This window comes from Macaca mulatta, chromosome 6, assembly GCF_049350105.2.
Source record: "Macaca mulatta isolate MMU2019108-1 chromosome 6, T2T-MMU8v2.0, whole genome shotgun sequence".
NCBI classification, from domain to species: domain Eukaryota; kingdom Metazoa; phylum Chordata; class Mammalia; order Primates; family Cercopithecidae; genus Macaca; species Macaca mulatta.
Window position 1 is genome coordinate 146,118,678 of NC_133411.1, and position 22,809 is coordinate 146,141,486.

A 22,809-nucleotide genomic window follows, 5' to 3' on the forward strand; every position below is an offset into this window, starting at 1 on the left:
TCATGCTTTCTTTATAGAGTGATCAGCACTCAAGATTGTGTACACGTGCACACACACAAACATTGTCAAGAGGAGTAGCAGTACAGGCATGCAGCAGGTGCTCAGTAAGTGGTAATTATTATTTATTCAACAGCTATTAACTCAGCATTTACTTTGCATCCAGTCCTATGCTGGACCCTGGAAATATAGCAGGGCACAAGATAGATATAAAGATGTAAGCCTGGTCCCAGGGAAAGCACAGTCTAGCCAAAGACGAGTAGCAAATCATTCTTTAAAATTATTAAATTACAATTGTGTAACAACACAAAGCATGGCGTATTAGGAGAGGGTGGTCTAATCTAGTCTATGGTCAATCAGAGAAAGCTCCCTGAGTTAGTTACATGCAAACCAACACCTCAAGAATGAGTTGGAGAGGACACAGGAAGGGGCCAGAAATATGCTAAGCCGGGGAAAGAGAATATGTGCAGATCCTTGTGGGGCAAACTGTGTGCTAATTATTATAATATAGTGAGCTCTTAAAGGAACAGCTACATAACCAAGAGGAGAGCTCTAATTCATTTTTTTTTTTTTTCTTGAGACAGAGTCTTACTCTGTCACCCAGGCTGGAGTGCAGTGGCATGATCTCGACTCACTGTAACCTCTGCCTCCCAGGTTCAAGCAATTCTCCTGCCTCAGCCTCCTGAGTAGCTGGGATTACAGGTGCCCGCCACCACACCCAGCTAATTTCTGTATTTTTAATAGAGACAGGGTTTCACCATGTTGTCCAGACTGGTCTCAAACTCCTGACCTCAGGTGATCCACCACCTCGGCCTCCCAAAGTGCTGTGATTACAAGCATGAGCCACCACACCCGGCCTGATTCACTTTCTTAATTACAATTCTCCCACCTCCCCCCATGCTATCTGGAAATATATACCAGCAGGATAATTTTCCATTTGGCACATTTGAAGAATCAAACTCATGGAGGAAAGCATGGTTCTAAGAAAAATGGTAGACATATACAGCAATACAGAGCAAAGGAGAAGAATGTGGATGACAGTCATGATCACACAGCAGCCACTGAGAATATTGTACACAATAGTTCCTAGAGCATGAGTTACCTAATGTCAGGCATTATCTTTCCTGACTGATCCCTGCCCTGTCATACTTCAGCCTGAACGTCCCTGGAGACAGAAACAGTTCTTCCCCTTTCTCTTCCAGAGCAGGCCAGCTCAGTGTTGACCAGATATAAACACTAGGCACATAGTTTCCAAACACATCATAATGCCTCTTCATCTGAGAGTGGTAGGGCCTTTTTCTTTGGTGTCTGAGATAGCATAATGTTCTAAAAATGTAAGAAGTCGTTACTTCCTACACTAACAAAACTACAATTAATCTGGCATGCACCTCAATTCTCAAACAACATGAGCTAAGTCAGAAGGGCAGGAATTCCTAAGAGCAAGCCCTCTGGGGCTGTGGCATGGGATCTGTGGATACGGCTCCATGCTTCGAAGCTGGACAACAGCACACTGGCAGGGACATGGGTAGGGACTTGTAGGGATCTAACCTACCCCTTCCAGATCGTCAGTGGTTACTCTGTAAAGACAATGACTTCCTATGCCATTCTTTACTCACCTGCTACTTGCCTCCCCAAGCACCTGAATGTCAGGCAAAAGCACTTCCTTTTCTAGATGACAACAATCCCTCTTCATGAGCCTCACAGGGAGAAGTCACACTGCATTTGGAAATGTATGCCTGCGTCTATAGCTCTGAATAGACAAAATGGGGCACCAACGTCATTTATTCCCCTGCTTTTCTTACCAAAGACAATAGAATCCACTCAGAGCAATAGGTTAGTTCTAAATTCATGAAACTGAAGCTCTACAATGAGTGGGCAGGTTACCTTACTAGGAACATCCAGTAATTCTGCCACTTTTCTTTCTTACTCCCTTGTATTTGCAATGAATGAAGCTTCAATTGTAAAAGATTGACCTAATTTACTTATTAGATATTCTTGTAAAGCTGCATAGACATAACTTTGGTAAACTGAATCTACCTCAGACATATCAATTAGACAGGCTATTTGAGGAAATTCTATGGGGAGTCATTGTATAAAATAATCACCTCTCAACAGACCTGCCTTATCACAGAACTGCCTAAACTCAAGGTCAGAAACAATCTCAATAGTGTCTCCGTCCTTGTCCAATGTCTAATTCCCCCTACATCAAACCAGCCATGTGGCTCTCTACTCTTACATGTACACATCCAGGAACGGTGGCTCAGTCTCCACCGTAAGAGTCTACCTTATCCTCACACAGCTTGGGATATGAAAATGCATACTTGGATTGAGCCAAAGCCATCCCTTTGCAACTCCCACCCACTAATTCCAGGGATACCCTTTGGAACCAAATAGAATTCTCAACTCCCTATGAGCAGCCTACAAATATCCAGGTATGGCTATTACGTCCGAAGGAGTTCAAATGTCCACACACTGCGCCAGCTTATGTTGAGGCTGCCCCCAGTTCTAGGTGTCTCACCATGCTACCCCCACTTTTAAAACTACTCATAAAGCGCTCAAAACAATTTCTGGGTGAAGGAATCTGTGCCTTGCTATGAGAACAGAATGATGGATGCTCACTCTTAATCTGACAGTATAATTTTATCATTACAAACTGGGAATTTCTTCTCCTGCCTAATTACTGATAGAACAACTCAGGATCGACCTCGCTAAAAGCAAAAATCATAATTATTAGATGCCTGTCAACATTTACATGGCTTATATCCAAAAATTATATTTTTCCCAAGGGTATATTTTTCTCCTACAAATAATTTTATCTTAGCAGGGTCACCGCAAAGAGATGTGGCTTAAAATTAGGCATTCTGTTGGTTTCTATTGGTATTTTTTATGACTGTTTCATAATACCTGCTTGAAAACATTACAAAATGAAACTCCTGCATGTATGCACTGTAGTAATGTGCCCAAATTCTTCCACCATGAGGAACCCTTTCCACTGTCAAAAAAAAAATTTATAAACTCCACCTCCCCTTGACTCCTCCAAAGATAGCTATCATGCTAATCGTTCTGTTAGTTGCTGAGAATTGTATAACGACAAGATCTAATACGGATTTGCTAATGTCTTTAAATAAGATGTGGATTTTATTGATCACATCAGCATCCACACACATTTGAGAAATAGATGTAAATATGAGCGTATGTGTGCAAGGAAAGCATTTCCACCCACGTAAAGTCCACACTACACTGCAAAGCTCCACATAACACTGCCCTTGGTCCTGGTGGCCTATAGGGAAGAATGCTGACATTCTTAATCCCTCATTTGCCTGTGGGGTCGAACTAATCTACAGTGTTACCATGGAGGAAGGTAACTATGCAGTCAGGCATCAAAGCTCTGGTTTGGATTCTGAATGTCTAACCAACAAGACTGGCTCTGCCTCCCACTTGGCTGAAGAGAGAAGAACCATATGCTTCCATTAATTGGCAGCAGAGATCATCTGAACTCCTTGTTCCTGCCAGGAAAAGCCCAGAACTCTCTGTTCCCAATGCTAATCAGTTACCAGCAACAAAACAATCAGAGTATTCCCTGATGGCAATGCAGGCCAACCATTCTTCCTGATATTGTCGATTTCGTCCATGTATTAAGCCAGCCCTATAGAATTCACTGCACTCTGAATTATTGAGTTGATTTATAGGACTGTACTTTGGCACTAAGCATCATTGTATACTGAAAGATCTTGGATGAAGTAATCATAAAAGCTTACTGGGGTATTCACTGCCAGATACTGGCGGGAATACGGTCCACCCTGATAAACCCCTTTCTGAGAACCCACAGGAGGAAAGCATCTCTGGCCTCACTACTATAAATACCTGTAATTCTCCTGAATATCTGCCTTATTTACACATTGTGGAAACATAGTGCTCTGTGTGTCCTTCTTTGCTTTGTTAGGAAGCTCTGAGCCCAGTTACAGAAGTGTACAGAAACTGACTGGGCATGTGATGGAGTAACAGCATACATAGCAAGGCTTTGCTATGCCTTTAATTTACTTACACTAAGTTTTTTTTCTTACACTCAAACATTTTCATCTATTCGTGTTATCACTTGACACATACATGCCTACAAGTTGCTTTTTGGTGAATGAGGCAAAGACAAAAACAAAAAGACATAACAGGTTATCATGTATTTGGTTACAGATCCAAGGACCACTGAGTGACAGTTCAAGTAAGTTCCTGCAGGGAAAGTGAGCATTCATGGACGTGAAGTGAAGGCAGCAGGAGAACTCGAGTGCACTGATCACCATGTATTGAAGTTAGGAAGGGAGAGGGGAGCTAGAGCAGAGTTCAGGGCAAGGGCCTGAGAGTGGTACAACCCGGGGCAAATTTAGGACCTAAATGTCACAGTGGCTCCAGTGGGCTCAGAGGACAATTTTTCACCTAATTAGGGATTGTCTTGACTTGGCAATGACTACAACTGACATTTTCCACCTTCTATAGCCCTTTCTACCATGAATTTTGGAGCCAAAGAAAAAGACGAGCAGTGCAGGACCATCTACTGTACACAGCACCCATCCTCTGCTAAGCAGTTCCTCCTGGCCAGGCTGCCGGTGCCCATGGAACTACCCACACCCTCCTGACAGCAAGGAAACTCAGCACCTCACATCATCACTCTTGAGATCACATGAGTTCCACTTTTGTTCTTTGGGAACTGGCATGTTTCTAAATCATGATGGCACCATATTCTGTATGGATTTTTGAGTATGAGACTTGTGCATGTGTGCATGTATGAGGGCATGGGCTCTGTTTCCCTCTTTTAAAGGCTAAACCAGTCCATCTCCAGGTGATAGAGGCCACACAGAAGTAGCACTTCAGGCTCTCATGCTTATTACAAGTGGCTTTAGGCCTTGTACTGGTCCATTGTGTGCTGCTATAATAGAGTATCACAGACTGGGTAATTTACAACAAACAGAAATGTATTTGGCTTATGGTTCTGGAGTCTGAGAAGTCCAAGATCAAGGGTCTGCATCTGGTGAAGGCCGTCTTGTTGCCTCAGGACATGTTGGCAGGTGTCACATGGTGACAGAGGGCAAGAGGTCAGACTCACAGCCTCAAGTCCTTTTATAATAGATAGGCACGGCTCCATTCGTGAGGGTGGAGCCCTCATGACCTAAACAGCTCCCCTACACCCCACCTCTCAACACTGTTGCATTGGGGATTAGATTTCCCACACAGGCTTGTGGGGGGACACATTCAAACCACTGCAGGCCTCCTGTGGTCTCTGAGCACAGTCCCAACAAAGACAACTTCCGCTCAGGCAGACTGTCCCCAGCTCTGCGAGGCACTGCCTCCATCCCAAGGGCCATGCAGCTGCACCAAGTCAGAGGGACCCCAAGGACGGATCAACCTCCATCGCACGCATGCCACAAGCAAAAGACAAGAAGAGAAGCCACAAACAGCCCAAAGGCACATCTACCCTCTTGCTGTATTTTTTTAATAACTGATTTTCCAGGACTGAAGAATTTGGTTTCACACACAAAAACAAATCTTCATTTCCAGCTCTTTTTGAGCAATCCGTAGTTCTTACAATGCTGACCCAAGCCCTCATAACCATCATCAGCTAGAGCTGGGTCAGGGCTGCTCTCTGCCGGTGGCATGGGTGCTAGTTTGTCCCAGTCCCACCACTCCCAGGGTTACTGCATCAGGCCCACCTTGCTATCTACAGTCCTGCTCTGGGTGTTTCAAGGTGCCCAGCAGAATGAGACTCGAGACAAAGGGAAAAAGTGAAACAGCCTACTAAAGTAATGGTTGACATTTCCTTCATATCTCTTAACAAAAGTATTTTTAAAAGCAGCATCCTATCTGCAATGAACTGAATATTTGTGTCCCCCCCAAAATTTATGTGTTGAAATCCTTTCTCCAATGTGGTGGCATTAGAGGTAGGGCCTGTGGGTGGTGATTAGGTCATGAGGGTGAACCCTCTTGAATGTGATTAGTGCTGTTATCAAAGGAACCCCAGAGAGTTCTTGAGCTCTCTTCCCCCCAACATGAGGACACAAGAAGATGGCCATCCACAACCTGGAAGAGGGCCCTCACCAGCACCCAACTATGCTGGCACCCTCCTCTCCAACTTCTAGCCTCCAGAACTGTGAGAAATAAATTTCTACTGTTTGTAGGCCAGCTGGCCTATGGTATTAGAACAGAAGCCCCAAAGGACCAAAGCATGATCAGATTTCACTTCTGCAGCACTGAGCAATCAGCTATCAGAAAATATTTCTCCCCACCAGATGCTACCCCTCCTCTCTACCTCTAAACGCCTGCCCATCTTCAGAAAGCACCCCAGGTCACCTCTTCTAGGATCCTTTTCCTAACCTTCAAACAGGAAGGACTAATCCCTGGCCTGAGCCCCAATTCTCCCAGCTTCCGTCAGGGCACCTCAAACACATCTTCTGAGTGACTTTATTTCATGTGTGTCTCTTGGCTCTGTAGACCACAAGCCCCCTGAGGACAGCACTGTCACACTCCCCTCCACAGTCCTGCCTGTGACCAACACATACCTCCTAGGGGATCTGTGAGTTCTTGATTCAGTGATTAACTGATCAGTGAGGTCACATCCTGGTGGAATAGGCAGAGACATCAAAAACCGCTAAGATCCTTCCCAATATGAAACACCAGAAGAAGATAGCAGTACTCTATCTCCTGCCAAAGCTTCCTTACCTTTCTCATGTTCATTATGAGATTGAATCAGGAGTTTTACCCCTCATGCCACATGTGTAATAAATGTCATAATTTCTATGTTACAGATAAGAAAACTGAGGCACCCACTTAGCTACATACAGCTATTAGAGGGAAAAGCTAGGAAATGAACCCATTCTCTGAGACTGCAAAGCCCCAGGGCCTTTCCACTATACCACATTGCCTTTCATCAGGCATGGTTTCTGGGGCAGAATGAACATTTAACAGGTTTCCAGCAGTTAATTGCTACATAGTACAATTAAGGAGTTTAACAAAACAAAACCCCCATCTCGGGCCTGAAAGGTATAGAGAACGCAGGTGATGCCTGCACGTTTTTCTCCAAGCAGCCATCACCTGATTGGGAAAATGCAATAATCCGTTCTACGTTCTCAAATGAGAAAAATTTAACAGCATTATTGATTGATTTTAAAATTCAGCTGACATTTTTTTCCCTATTGAGAATTTTCCCAAACCAAGGCTGGTTCATTAGGACTCAACAAATACAATATAATTAATTCAGGGACTGTTGTTCTAGCAGGTGGATTAACAGGAAGGTTTTTTTTCCCCTTTTATAAAACTAACACCACATTTTATGAGTTTGGGGAAAGGTAATAAACATGTCTTTAAAATGGATTCGTTCATGCTGAAAGAACCTCTTCAACACAGTATTAGAAAGCTATAGTGCCCCATAATTGCAGGGAGAATTTTACCACCCTTCATCATTCACTACGATTCCTTCCGAAGGGCGGAACACAACCCAGAATGGCTTTTGCTCCTTGGTTCTAGGGGCACAGAGTCCTGAGAGCTCTTTATGAAGTCAAAGTGAAGCCAGAACACAAACTCATAGCCGACCCCAGCACCCAGTAAGGAAATGGAACCTACACAGTTCCTGGCAGAACTGACTGAGCAGGAAGAAACACTCTTTGTAGAGAATATACCACATACCCACTCCTTGGCCCTTTGAAAATATGATCTCTCCACAAATGGCCTACCAGACAGCTATGATTAGAGGCACTCTACAGATAAGAAAACAAAGGCTTATCAATCATTCTACTATAAAGACACATGCACACGTATGTTTATTGTGACACTGTTCACAGTAGCAAAGACATGGAACCAACCCAAATGCCCGTCAATGATAGGATAAAGAAAATGTGGCACATGTACACCATGGAATACCATACAGCCATAAAAAGGATGAGCTCATGTCCTTTGCAGGGACACGGATGAAGCTGGAAACCATCATTCTCAGCAAACTAACACAGGAACAGAAAACCAAACACTGCATGTTCTCACTCATAAGTGGGAGTTGAACAATGAGAACATATGAACACAGGGAGGGGAACATCACACACTGGAGACTGTTGGGGGATGGGGAGCTAGGGGAGGGATAGCATTAGGAGAAATACCTAATGTAGATGACAGGCTGAAGGTTGCAGCAAACCACCATGGCACACGTTTACCTATGTAACAAACCTGCATGTTCTGCACATGTACCCCAGAACTTAAATTATAATAATAATAAAACACTGAAAAGAGATGAAAAATAAAGACACATGAAAGTAAAAAAAAAAAAGAAAACAAAGGCTAGATAAGTCAAATTACTGAAATGTATACAGTAAGCTTATGGGAGAGGCAAGATTTGATTTCAGCGCTTTCAACTCTTGCTCTTTCCTCCACAACTCAGTGTCCCATAGGATTCTGCAGGAAGAAACTTCTTTGGCCTTTTTTGCTTTTTATTCTGAACCCTCTCCACCCCTGATGGTTAAAAGGCCCATTTAATTCCATTAGTTTTATTTTGGTTACAGTATATTCATAACTCATTAGCTAAACTGTAACCTTTGAAATAAGAGCATCATGCTTCAAATTTTTCATTTTTCCTTTATGAGAAAACATATATAGAAAACTATTCTGCCTGAACTTAACTACCATAGCTCCCAAGGACTTCAGCAACTATCTCATCTACCCACTTTATTTCAGAGATGGGTGAACTAAAGTCCAGAAAGGACATGTGATTTGCCCAAAGTTGCATATTTTACCAGTGGCAGAGCCATGTCCCACCCCAGCCCTCCTCCTGGCATCCCACATTCTTCAGGCCAAGAAATTTGCATTTAAAAATACTAAGAAAAAGCAGCCTCAATAGCAAAACAGATGGAGTCAAGAGAAACATCCATCAGTGGGTGAATAATTTAATTAATTGTGATATATTAATACAATAGAATAATACAACATAAAAGAATTCATTATATCGACAACTATCAAAAAAGGTATCTCAAAAGCAATGTTAAGTGGAATAAACAGATTAGAGAGGGAAACATTAATTTCTACTGCAAAACATATAATGTAACATTGCCTGTATATATTTACATGACATAAAAACATGAGGACATGAACAGAAAAGCAAATTAATGATATGGTCACCTTTAGAGAAAAGAAAATGGGAAAGAAGGGGCACCCATGAGATTCAAATTTTGTAGCTGATGTTTTATTCTCTAAAATAAGCAAACAGGCAAAAGCAGACAAAGACAAAAGAGAAAACATTCAATTTCATCAAACATCAAGGCAGAGAGACTGGGTTAAAGTAGGAGCACACTAATATTTGAATTAATAGCTTTCTGTTTCTTCCCTAGAGTACTGAATTAGAATGTTTAAAAATCAATACTCCAAAAACATGTTTTAAAATAGAACTATCTTATTGTCACAATCAAGAAACAGAAGAAAAGATGGCAGTGGGAAGAGGCTAATTAGGCTGGAGCTGAGTGTGCACGTCTGGGGCAGAGAGTAGGTTAATGTGAATAAGATGAGTAGTTGCCGTTGGGGAAAGCATATTCCTAATTATGTGGAAAAGGCAGTGGTGAGAGGGAGAAACCAACCAGACCAAACATGAGGGAGCCAGGAGAAAAGTATTAAGATGTTTCCCACAAACGAGGCCAGCTGCCTCTGAAAATTCACAGCTCCAGGGATCAGATAAGGTGAACAAATTCTTTAAAAAACTGAAAAACTTTCAAGGCCCTATAAATGCTAATCAGAAGTTCTTTTGGGGTGAGGCTAAACTCCACATTAAGAAGAAAGCTATGGGGACTTAAGATTTCTATTAAGCCTATTATGTAAATTTTCAGATTAATCTAGAGAAGGAAAACTCCCCTTCTATAGAAGATTTTTAGAAATAAGCAATCTTGACTCCCCAGGCACCCTTTAAGACCTTGGCGAAACACAAATGCTGTGATAATCCACTGGGCTGCGGTTCCAGAAACAGCTGGAACACGAGAAGAACTCCCTCCTTTTGAGTTTTAGAATTTTTGCCTCAAAATAGTTCAGGGCTTTGGTCAGGATTTGAGTTTGTCCGGATCTTGGTATAATAGACTAGAAGTCAAAGGGCGAGGTCTTTCTTTTCTTCTATTCCGAGAACAGCATGAGTGAAAGGGGCCCCTGACTCTCTGAGTTTTATTTTTATCTGGAGATCAATTTCTACAAGTTCACATGCTGCTTTGAAGATCACCAGCAACATCTGAGGTTTATCTACAGCCAGTCTGCTCTGGAAGAATGATTAGTATTCACTCCAGAATAAAAAGCATCATCTTTAAAACCAATGTCTATACACTTTATCTAAAACGTTCATTTATTCCACTTTAAAGGAACCCACTTGTCTCAGGAAAGTTCCATGCTAAATCTCTTCAGCCATTTGTCCTACAGTGGCTTGTCTCCTCAAGTGGAACTTCATAGCCAAATAAATTGGGGGGTTCTTTCCTGAGTGCACCGTGGCTCCAGCAGAGAACCTGTTAGTATTTCATCACTTTGAGACATCTTCATGCAATCAGAATTTTATTCTAAAGTAGTACAGTGGTTATATACATAAATTACCTTCCCAACCCTCCAGTGCACAAAAAATCCTTTTGTTCAACAGAAGTACTATAAAGAAGTTTCCATTTTCTTCTTCTAAAAGAACTAGTCAGGAAGCTTTGAAACATCTTGTTAGAATTCACTTCGCTGTATGTTCACCCCCTATTCAATGAATCCCCAAAGCATTACCTTTATTTTATTTTTACAACAGCTTTGTGGTTCAATAAATTCTATCTTTCATTCCCCTCCAGACCCTCATCAAGTCATCTCACTTAAAGGCAAAAGAGACAATCTTTGTGACAATACCTTTATTATTTGCATTGAAGGTAACTGTTACCAGCAAGTGTTGGTTGTACAGCATCAGGGAGCCTGGTCCACATACCAAAGGCACAGACTGCATAAGGCCAGGGCGTAGCAAAAAGCATCACCTCAACTAAAACTGACCTATGTCACCTGTATAAACACTTGACATATTAAGCATTTCCCTGTTACCCAGATCGACCCTCCTCACTTCCCTACCCCCAGTAGAACCTTGGATGGGTGTCTCTTAGGATTGATAACTGGGAGTGTCCCCCAAGAGAGGTCTTCCTTAGTGTCATCCCTATTACCCAGTTCAGTGTGTTTAAACATCAGGCATTTGATAACTGCTTATAGAATGAAGGAAGGAATGAACACATTAAGAGCCTGAACCTCTTCAGCTCCAATAATGGGGATCTGAAGTGTACCAGTAGGATGACCCACCACTAGTTAAGACGAGTCACTGCGTAGCTCCGAGAGCTTCAGAGCATCACAACTTGGAAGGCCACCAGAGAGGAACAAAAGGAGAAGGGAATAAAACTAGAATGGAGTGGGAAGAAAGCCACTAGGAGAGGCTGCTAAATAGGAAGAGAATGAAAACAATCAATGACTTGCTGATCACTTGTCAAGCACTCCCTATATGCCAGGCATATTAATTCGCTTCATCTTCTCAGTGCTATCATTGAAAGTACTTATCATTATTGCCATTTCCAGGTAGGAAGGTTTAGAATCAGAAAAGTTAAGCTACTTGCCCAGGATCACACAGCTAGTAACTGACAGAGTCAAATTCTAAACTTGGAGAATCTGACTCCTAACCCTAGGACCCTAGACTGCACTTACCAAAGTGTATCATGCCAAATACATTACCTCCTCTGAGAATCCGATAGGTGTGTAGTGGAAAAAATTGAAAATATGGTCACAGGCAAATTTGGAAAATGATAGGTTAAATGGTCTTCTTTACTGAAAGATGCCTCAGAGTTTTTAAGTTGATAATGAGCACTGTGAATCTCCAAGAGATGAGGGTATATGTGTGTCCCTTATTTGACCATCAGTGGTTTTCCTGGGGAAGCATCTTGCTGACCCAGATCCCCACTGAGAAGCACTAACCTCATATGCAGTCCCGAGTTTGTCAGGAGCCGGTTAAGGGAAGGTGCTGGCAGGGCAAAGTGGCAGAGGCAACCAAAAGCTCTGGAATCACCCTAGAGCTCTGCAGCCTCAGTCAGCTCTCTGAAGGTCCATCCAGGGGCCTTCATTTCTCCTGACTAAGCAAGATAAGAAATCCATTTGCATTGGCCCATGGCTCTCTCAAACTGTGCAGCCTGCCCAACTCTGTCTGCAGGGCGTCTGTCTTTGCGGACTTCACAAGGGAAATTTCTCACCTGAGTTAATCATTGCCGTCAATTCTGAACTCCCGTCCATCCTTTCTGTGAGGAGATTTGGCATTAAATCATTACAAGACAAAAGGATATGCTACTTATGCCACTTTACCCTAATCTCAGGAAGAATTCTTAGAAAAGTCTGAAGTTGATGGCCATTATACTCCACTGACAGAGCATTAATGATTCACTTAAAGATAAGTTAAAGACATCCTGAGTCTCATCATTGGAGAGCACCAGGTGAGATACTTTTCTTCTAACTACCTTAGAGTCAATTACATGATGATAGCACTTGCTCCATGAAGCCCTGTTGTTCAAAGTTTAGTAAATATCTTTAAGCAGAGAGAGCAATTACGGCTAAGTAACTATTTCTTGAATACTTTGAGTCTTCTAACTATTCACCACAACAACATGACAATCAGAAGCTGCATGGGCATTTCAGAGGTCAAGCTGGAGAGCTGAATTAATAAGGCTGACCACTGGTGACAGCCAGAGCCCAGGGCTCCAAGGCAATGAATGATGCCATGAAGAAGTTACCCGAGTCTTAGAGGAGTGACATCATTTAGCAAGTATGTTTTGGGTTCCTAATTATAGCTGTTGAGTCACCAAACCAAATCCTCTAAAATACTGCCTTCATCATGTCACTCGCCTGCCCAAAGACTTTCTATGGCACCCCACTGCCAAGAAAACAAAGTTCAAACTTGGCAGATCGGTATGGAATGTCCCCTCAACCCATTTCAAATCCACCTTTCTGACTACACTATTACCAGAATTCCCTGTGCTGGGCCTTCCTTCCCCTCCTGTCCCTCTACATTCCAAGCCTACTCCACACCCACCTCCATCATGAAGACCCTTCCATCCTCATCCTAAACCATATTTGTCATCTGAAATTCTGAAGACACACTTCAACAAGTCTATTTCTACAAACTAAAACTTTCCTCCAACCACAAATCCATTTTAACTATGTTTGATTCTTTTTATCAGCTCAGGAGAGGAAATGACTCCTCTTTCGCTGTCATCTTCCACTGGAGTTCAGTAATTCTCCTATTTTCTGAGAAGATGAAATGCTCTACATCTTCCATGCCTGTGGTTTATATTTCACCGAGTGGTGTCAGCACTGTTAGAGTAACCTCCCATTTTTATTGAGCCGCACACAATGTAATTGATGACATCTGCTGGGGCTGATATTTTAAGTGAAGGCTATTCTCGGCTCTGCCTGTGCTCCTCATGGTTCTGTATATAAATAGCCAACAGCAGCCACCCCTGAGGTACAAAGTGGGGCTACTCAGTTAAGGTCCTTGATTATATCCCATAAAGTCATAAGGTTTTCTGGGAGGGTTAATCTGAGCAGACCCAGTTTTCAAACCTGCAGAACTAGAAAAAGAGAACAGGATGGGGCTCTGCTGAATATAGCTGCCATCACTTCTGGGAGACAAAAATCCTTGTTTGGACTGTTTATATACTCAGGGTTAAAGACGGTGATTTTGTGGTTCTCAAAATTTCTGTGTTAACTCCCAAACCAAGGGAAGCTATCATTTATATCCCAAGTGGCAAATGACACCTACCTTGATGTATTCCTTCTCCAAAGTGCATTAGTAAAAGCAAAAATGTCTTCCCTCGGGAGTGTTTGCATTCATGTGCAAGCTTCAGCAAAGAGTAATTTTTGCAGTTATTTAGGCAACATTTGATCCTTATAGCACAAGAACCTATTTCTAGTTCTTAGCTAAAAAGAATCAGTTCACAGCGACTGTCAGTTGAGTTACCTTTGCAAGCAAAAGCCTGGTAGGGTTGTTTGCAGAAGGGCTTGTTTATCAGGCACAGACAGGCAATTTCTTGCTCTTTAACTACAAATATTCTTCATAAAGTTTTATCCTATTAAAAAGTTTTAAAATTTTTGATCACTTTTAATAAAACATTTCTAAGCTAATTTACAAATGCCTTCATATGCTTTTGGGTGAATCATTGTGATGATTCAGTCATTGTTAGAATTGTAAAGGAGTAATTCTGTTACCACTCTAAAGCTGCTAAGACGTGTATAGTCCAGACAAAGCCTCTAAAGGAAGGTTTTGCTGGACACCTTGCCCTTTACATAAACACATACAGTTCTCCATTTGTAGATTCACATGCTTCCCTGAACACACCTGCATCACAGCCATTAACAGATCCCACCACAATTGTTGACTGATTTATTTCCCTACTCCCCACTCTGAGCTCCTGTAGGGTAGGCAACACACCATTTTTGCTCTATCCCTAGTACCTGGCTTGGTGCTTGTGCATACAGCGAAAGCTCAATAAATGTTTGAGAATGCAAGCATGCATGAATGAAAAAAATGTTACACTACTTCAAGGCATATGATAAATGTATATATGGAAATTTTAATACTAATTTTGCTTATGAGAAAACCAGAATCCAGAGGTAGTGACCCATTAAACTGACAAAGCAGAGGGCAGAAAGGAGCACCTTCCTCCACATTACATATCAATGCCTCCCTCGATTTCTTCATGTCAAGTTGACCATCATGATCACATCAAATACTCATGTTACAGAACTGAAGCTGATTCTCAGAAGCATGAACACTTTGAGATGTGGTAGGTAATACCATTTCATTGTGTTCTGGCATTAATTGCATATAAACATATGAAGTGCAATCTACCATCATTTTCAACAGCACCACACATGGAACAACAGGGGAAGGGATGTGATTCATGGCAGGTCCTCACGGTGTCTTAAATAACTCACAGGAGGACACTGTTAGTGATTCACAACAGCTATCATGAGAGACTGGTTTGCTGCTTGCTGGGGGGATGGGGGTGCAGAAAGCCTTCTGTGGGCCATGCTTAAACCCAAGCTGACACTGAAACAGGCTTCTATTTAGAAACCATGAAGAAGTTATTTAACAAATAAAATCGCAGTACCCTTGAAAGTCTCCCAGGATTAACCTTTTTCTAAAAAGAAAGTTTCATTTTTATGGTTCGTGTGAATTAGGGAAGCATCTCCAGGTACAGTCTGTTTCATGAATGAAAGCACTGCATTTGGCCCCACAGTTCACCATGTTAATATGATAATCAAATTTCACTTTTTTTTTTTTAAACAAAACCAATCAATGATTATACTGGTCAAGCCAATTAAAAGAAATTGTTTAAATCAGCCCTAGACATAACCTCAGACAAATAACCAATTTGATAAAATAATTTCTATCACCCCAGTCAATTCAGTCCCTGAAGTCAATAAAATAACACAGCTAGCTGGCCTTTGTGGGAACATTAACTCAGCATGCAAGGAAGGAAAAATGAAACCACATTTACCACAGACTATACAGCAAGAAGTATTGCATCCATTACCTTGGTCAAAGGGCTTGTTGGGATTCCAGTTTCTGAAATAATCATCCTATATAAGGAAAAAATAGAAAACAAAGGTTAGAGTTCAAAAAGCTTCTCACATAACTGCATAAAAACCTGCCTTCCTTTTCACCTCCCAAAACACAAAGGAAAACACTGAAAGCTTAGAAATTTTTCCCAAAACATGCATTAATGTGTAATAAAAAATATCAATTTCCTTTTCAAATTCCTGTCTTTCAAACTGTGTGTATTAAATACTGGGAACAGTAAAAACATTTCAGCCCAGTATGGAAACAGTGCTGCTCTTCTTAGTTTGACATATAAACCCAGACACCTTCTAAGTGCAAGGTATATTTGCTATCAATTATACTATAGGTGATGCCTTGCTGCTCTCAGTTATGATTAAGCCTTTGTGTTTGTAACAGCTGATAATTCAACTGTCAACATTTCTTTTACATAGAGACATGCATCTTGTGGTGCACAGTTCCAGTTTTTCAATACTCACAAAACCTAAAAAGGGACGGCCTTCCAAATGTTAGAATTAACCAAAGGCGTACATTTAGCTTAATACCATTTGTTCTGGGTATAGAAAGATGAAAAAACAAAGGCTGGCCAATCTGGTCTCTTCATAACCATGTCTTTCTTGCATTTGGTTTGCATCAATTTATGCTCTGAGGCTAGGCAATTCATTACTTTAAAATTGCAAGGATCTCAATCCCTCAATTCTTCATAGCTATGTTAACTTCTTCCCCACTCCTAATAACCCTTTCCTTGCTAACAGCCACCGTGTACTCCCTTTATTCTCCCTGTCAGCACCCTTTGACCCCACTGTTTCCCAGCACACCCACTGTATCAGCAAAACTGAACAGCTTGCAAGTTGAAGAGGTGTCACCCATGCGCATTATCCCCATATCATCTTTAAGGATTTGTCCCTTTGTAGTTAATACTCAATTGCTATATGTGTTTTTGGCAGGCAGTCTGCACGCTGCAGTTTCAGAAAGCTGTCCAAAATGAAGCCTCAGTATCTCTTCTGGAAAAGCTAATTTACATCAAAGTGCACAATTAGTTTAAATTATTGTCCATGCTGTGTTCTGATGCAGTTTATCTCTGACATGATCTCCTGTGAATTTTATCAGCCTCAGTGTCATTCAATTATATAGCTTTATAATATCCTTGTTGAGTTCACCTAAGCCCTTAAATAGATTTTAGGAAACTAGATTTAGAGTAAAATCAGAACATTTTGTTTCTTGGCCAGTGATTCCATCTTCCAAAGCATTAAGAAATAAACAGCTTCCTCTGGATCCAGAGGATTCAGCACTAAATTATTTTTAGTTTCAAAGAATTGCCCACTTTGCTCTGGCTTTAATTTTATAGAATAACTAGCCTTCTCACCCATCTGGTTAGGGAGTCTTTGAGCTCTTTACCATGAAATATCACTGAGAAAATTTAAAACAATCTCTGCAATATCTTTCCCCATTTATAATTTTAAATACAATCCCAAACTTCTGGAATTGTGCTGTCAGAAATTCGGCAGCCACTGTTAAATGATTTTAAGTTAAAGGTTGGATGGTAGATAGGAAATTTAGTACCCAATTTCTAGGTTTGATGACCAAAGTGTTCTTAGCCTTAGACAACCATGTTACCAACATTTTCTGCTATTCTCAAGGGCAAGAGAAGAGATAACCCAAGATGAACTCATTCTCACCAGTGGAGAAAAAAAGGATCAAACCGTTCATCCTTCCAACTGTGGTTTATCAATCCTCTCTCCACATACAGAGGATGGCATCATATCTAATGGCAATGTGGAATCTTGTGAAATATTTTCTACTTGAACATGGTGTTCTAATAGATAAAGCCCTTGGAAGCTTAGGCTGTGTGTCCAATAGGGAAGGGCTGAAACGAAAGACAAGTTCCTTTAACTTTAATTTCACAAGCCACATTCTCTTTGATGTCAAAGAAAGGTTTGAGCAAGTCTCAAGAACTGGATATTCCCTAATGATTTCAACATACTTTATAACATGGATGGAATTTGAAGCACTCTTCTGGACCTTGCCACTTTTTCAGGTTAACTATAATTACCATTTTTACGTATTTCTTGGGGAAAATCACAGTTTTAAGTATAAGGCCTCCAAAAGTAGCTATCTGCATTAGAATATTTAAAACCCATTGCAAATGTAACAATACTGCCTAATTGCTGCCAAAATGTGAAAGTATACCTTGAGTGAAAACTCATTATGCAAAATGAGTCCTTCAAACAACCCCTTGCCCAGCCAGGCCAAGCAGGGAAGAAAAATGATTCTCTGCATCTGATTACTTTTGCCCTGCCTCAGGAAAGTGGATTGCCAAAGCAAAAACCAATGAGCCAGAGCTGATAAAACCTTGGGTGTCACTGCTTTGGCTGCAGCTGAGAGAGGAAACCTCAAATCAGGGGCCAAGATCATGAACACATGTGAAGGACTCTAGGCACCAGAGCCCACTTCGGGGATGGTCACTGAGCATGGGGGAGGGGTCTCTTAGCAGCCACTGCTGCAGTCTGTGTCAGGGAATAAGCGCTGCAGCATCCGTGATCACTCTTGCACACTGTCCTAGCTAGGTTCAAGGGCTTCCACACACGGTGAGTACAAGCAGGCTGGGCTATATCGATTAAGTCACTCTGCATCTGAGAAAATTCTGGTAAGGCACAGTCCAAACTCAAGTGGAGAAAGTCAAAGATAAAAGACAAAAAAGAAAAGAATGGCTCTTCTAGAGCTTCACCTCCTGAAAATTTGTTCATCCCTGAGATCCACTTAACGATTAGGGTGCTCAAAGGACATCAGGATAGCTGTCAGTGGTCCTGAACCAATACCCCACCAATACCAAGGCTGGGCATTTCTCCAGGGCCTAAGACCCAGGTGGCAGAGCCAGGCTTTTAAAAAAAATCTTATTTTATATCTAAATAAAAACATATCGTATCTATTTTACATTGTCCTGAAATGAAGAGAACCATGACTTGCTATGCTGTCGATAATTCTATCACTTCTACCCTGGCAAGTAGTGTGTCTGCCCCAGCACTACCCCAGTGCTGTGTAGGCCCCAGACTTAAGCCCTGAAGCTGATAACGTGCATTAACAACCCTTGCCTCTGACCTTCCCTCTGGCCCCATAAAGTTACGGCTTGTTAAAATTCAAACTGTAGTGAAAGACATACTGGATAGATCAAACTTGTCAGGTAAGGCATATCTATCTGAGTTAGCCTCTTGAGTGGCAATTTTGTCATCTAATGATAAAGCTTTTATAAAGACTTGCAAGGAGCCCAGCAACAGTTAATTTTTAAAACATAAACCCAAATAGAAAGATGCATATCTAAATACAGTCATTTATTAAGTTCAATAGCTCCCATTAATGCATTTCACAAGTTGAGGAATGAAGGATGGCAGTGTTACTACACGTGTATTTTATGGGCTACACTGAAGAATGTAATTATATCAGGCATCTTCTGGACAGGACAGAGAACAGTCTTGCTGTAAATTCTGACTAACCCATATGAGGAAAGACTGATGCCATTTCACTGTAGCATTTCATAAATGAATATTATTCAACCCTTTTTTAGGGATTGTTAAAACCTGAAAGAACCTATAAATGTAAACAGAGGCCCAAACTTAAGCATATTGACTTAGGTCTAGAATCACACAGTATTCCAGGGCAGCAGGAACTCTCATGAAAAGTTGACATGGCCAGGTGCAGTGGCTCACACCTGTAATCCCAGCACTTTGGGAGGCAGAGGTGGGTGGATTACCTGACGTCAGGAGTTTGTGACCAGCCTGGTCAACATAGTGAAACCATATCTCTACTAAAAATACAAAATTAGCTAAGTGTGGTGGCATATGCCTGTAGTCCCAGCTACCCGAGAGGCTGAGACAGGAGAACCGCTTGAACCAGGGAAGCAGAGGCTGCAGTGAGCCAAGATCGTACCATTGCACTCCAGCCTGGGTGAGACAGAGCAAGACTCTGTCTCAAAATTAATTAATTAATTAATTTTTTAAAAGTCACCGTAAAGATCATGGTAAGAAAGTGACAAATAATCTATGTCCAGGATAAAGGAGGAGGGTTGGTGTTAGTGGGAGAGGAGGAAACAGAGACTGGTAGCAAATAAGGCTCCAGTTATTGTTTTATTTTCTACAGCTGATCAACAAAGATAAAACTATATTTCTCCATTTATCTAACTTAGTAAATACTCCACTCACATAGTATTGAAACCTGTGAAATTATTGGCACTCGATGGCTGAGTGCCATCAAGAAATTCTAATATTTCTAACTCAATAGTTAAAAAGGAATTCAACTATTAACGCTTTAGAGATATTCTGTTCTGATAAGCATCAATGAAAAAGAAAATATGTTTTACATATACATATATACACACTTTATATTTAATATATACTATTAAAGATATATTTGTTATGATATATTACATGTTTTTCATACACATAAATATGCCAAGAGCATATATTCCACTCTATAATGCATCTTCCAAAGAAATAATTAAGTTTGCTTAATATGAAATGACAAAATATTCTTGCTATAATTTGGGTGATTAAGTCTCTTCATCATGGATGATGATAGCCTATGGTTCCAGCCCATTTTGAATAAGAACCTGAATTTTCTTTTACTATACCATAGCCCCAAAATGACTGATGCAATTTAGCTCAAATATTCCCCAGGGATTTGCCTTTCAAGAGGTGCCTGTTTAATCTCCAAGGAATGTCAAAGCTGACTCTGAGGAAAAGACGGGGTGGCAGAACCAAATGGAAACCCAATTGCCTTGGCACCCAATTATGAAGATGATAATGTAATTTATTACATACTACAGCTTCAGATGCTACAGATCAAACACATTTAGTTCTCCTGAAACAGATCATTTCTCCTTCATACATATTTTAGCTAAGCTATTTGAACCCTGCCGTTTCATCTGATGATTACCTGAGATAATATTAATACAAATTACCAGCCTAGAAAATAAATGGGAGCCTCATTTGTCTTGACCAGGAGGGAGCAATAGAGACATAAACTGAAGGAAGCAAATTAAAAGGAGGGCAGGCAGTCACTTTGGAGTTGTCTGTGGGCCAATTGCAGATACACACAAAATGGAGAAGCACTTCCCTGCAAGGCCAAGTGGATCAGAACTGAGTTTGTAGATCCCAGATGGAGGCAGACCCCGCTTTACCAAAACTGCAACCTTTAGAAAGAGATCAATGAAGGGACTGTAGCCAGTTGCTCTCAAGAGGATTCAGTGCAAACTGGTTCCATTTATCTTCACACTACTTGACTGGGGGGAATAGGAAGAAGGTCTGGTTGGTGGGTGGGAGAAACGTCCCCAAAAATGTTAATAGAAGTTACCAGAAAAGTGAGATTTTCAGACCATTATGTAAACGCATCCGTTTATAATGTGACATTTGCCTGTAATTTTGTGTGCAATGGAAATCTCTGCTAATCCCACTATTATAAGGTACAAAACACTCCATTTATTAAGAAACGAGCTAGCGGCCAGGCACAGTGGCTCACGTCTGTAATCCCAGCACTTTGGGAGGCCCAGGCGGGTGGATCACGAGGTCAGAAGATCGAGACCATCCAGGCTCACACAGTGAAACCCCGTCTCTACCAAAAATACAAAAAATCAGCCGGGCATGATGGCGGGCGCCTGTAATCCCAGCTACGTGGGAGGCTGAGCCAGGAGAATGGCGTGAACCCGGGAGGCGGAGCTTGCAGTGAGCCAAGATCGCGCCACTGCACTCCAGCCTGGGCGACAGAGACAGACTCCGTCTCAAAAAAAAAAAAAAGAAAAGAAAAGAAAGAAAGGAGCTAGCTTCACACATAACTACCCTACCTCTGAGCTGTTTTCATTCACATCTCTGGGCAAATAATTTGCCGTTTCTCTGCTCCCCATCTCTGGTGAGGAGCCTCAGTGAGAATCCTTCTGAATGAACTCACCCAGCTTGAGCAGTGACTTCAGGCTTCTCAGCCTTCCATCCAAAGTTATCACTCGTGAGAACTCTGTACAACAGGGCCTGCGAGTTGTCTACATTAATACATTTCCGTGTGCACAAATCACCCCCACCATCCCTCCCCCCGCCCACCACCACACACACACACACACACACACACACACACACACACACACACACACACACGGGCCTAGGCTGCTTCTGAGCAGGGATGGGTCTTACTCACCTGCACCATCCCCTAAGGTATCACTCAACAGCACACAGTAAATCCTTGCTAAATCACATCAAATATAAGAAAGTGGTTCCACTTTTATTAACATCTCTGTATCCCTGTGAAATTCCCATAACTATTACTGGTGTGTGTAAATACAGGTGGGTATATGTTGATGCACATACTCTAAATCACCTTCACCCTGAATAGAGCAATTCTTTGATAAATTGGCCTGACATTTGGTTTAAAGTCCTGCAGGTCTTAGACAAAACGATTCAGAAAATAACAATGTCAGTTGCTCTGCTCTTTCAATAAATAACCCACCAGTAAAACACAGATAATAACTGACAATCATGCTTGTACTGTAACTAATGAGAAAAGATAAAGCAGCAAATGGACTGTTTATATGCATTTGATAAACTGCATCCCTTGGATATACCAATGAAAAATAAATGTGTGTGGTACTGGTTCACTGAACTAAACAAATATTTACTACTGAGATTTCAGATTTAGAATGAAATTTACATTTTATTTGGCAACTACTTTGATGCTATGTCTACACACAGTTGAAAAATCAAAAACCTACCTCAACTTCCTGAGTACGAAAGCATTATAAATGAGAAAAAAAATAAAAGAATCATATCAAACAATAGGAAGAAATGTATACATTTTTGATAACTGCATCAAATTTTCAAATTATCATAACATTAGAAAAGTCATCCAGATATGCTCCCTTAAGTCACCTACCATCATTCCTTTGAAAAGGTCCCAACAATTCACTGAGTTCATGGGAAAGGACATGAGGTTATAGGGTAGAATAACTGAAGTGGGAAGAAATCTGAGTGTGCTGTAGTGATCTATGTCATTGCTGCCGAACAGCTAGCAAAATCATGATTAAATCCAAACACTCAGCCATGATTACCATCCACAAGAATTTCAAATGAGTAATTGCCTGTGACATTGGTCCAAAGGGCAAAATTCAATAAAAACCCCAAGATGACATCCGAGACCAAGAGCAGTATACCTTCTACATTTCTGCAAAGAAATTC

The 22,809-nt window shown here is 41.3% G+C and overlaps 1 protein-coding gene across 6 annotated transcripts in view; it reads right to left on the reverse strand.

Annotated features, from left to right (window-relative positions):
- The window catches only part of SPOCK1 (SPARC (osteonectin), cwcv and kazal like domains proteoglycan 1), a 515,462-nt gene that overhangs the window by 272,918 nt on the left and 219,735 nt on the right, over window positions 1-22,809 (reverse strand). For 4 of the 6 annotated variants that reach the window (XM_078004311.1, XM_078004313.1, XM_078004312.1 and 1 more), the window contains 1 exon segment: window positions 15,576-15,621. In XM_078004311.1, coding sequence (XP_077860437.1) covers window positions 15,576-15,621 — 46 coding nt within the window. 6 annotated transcript variants of the gene reach the window in all.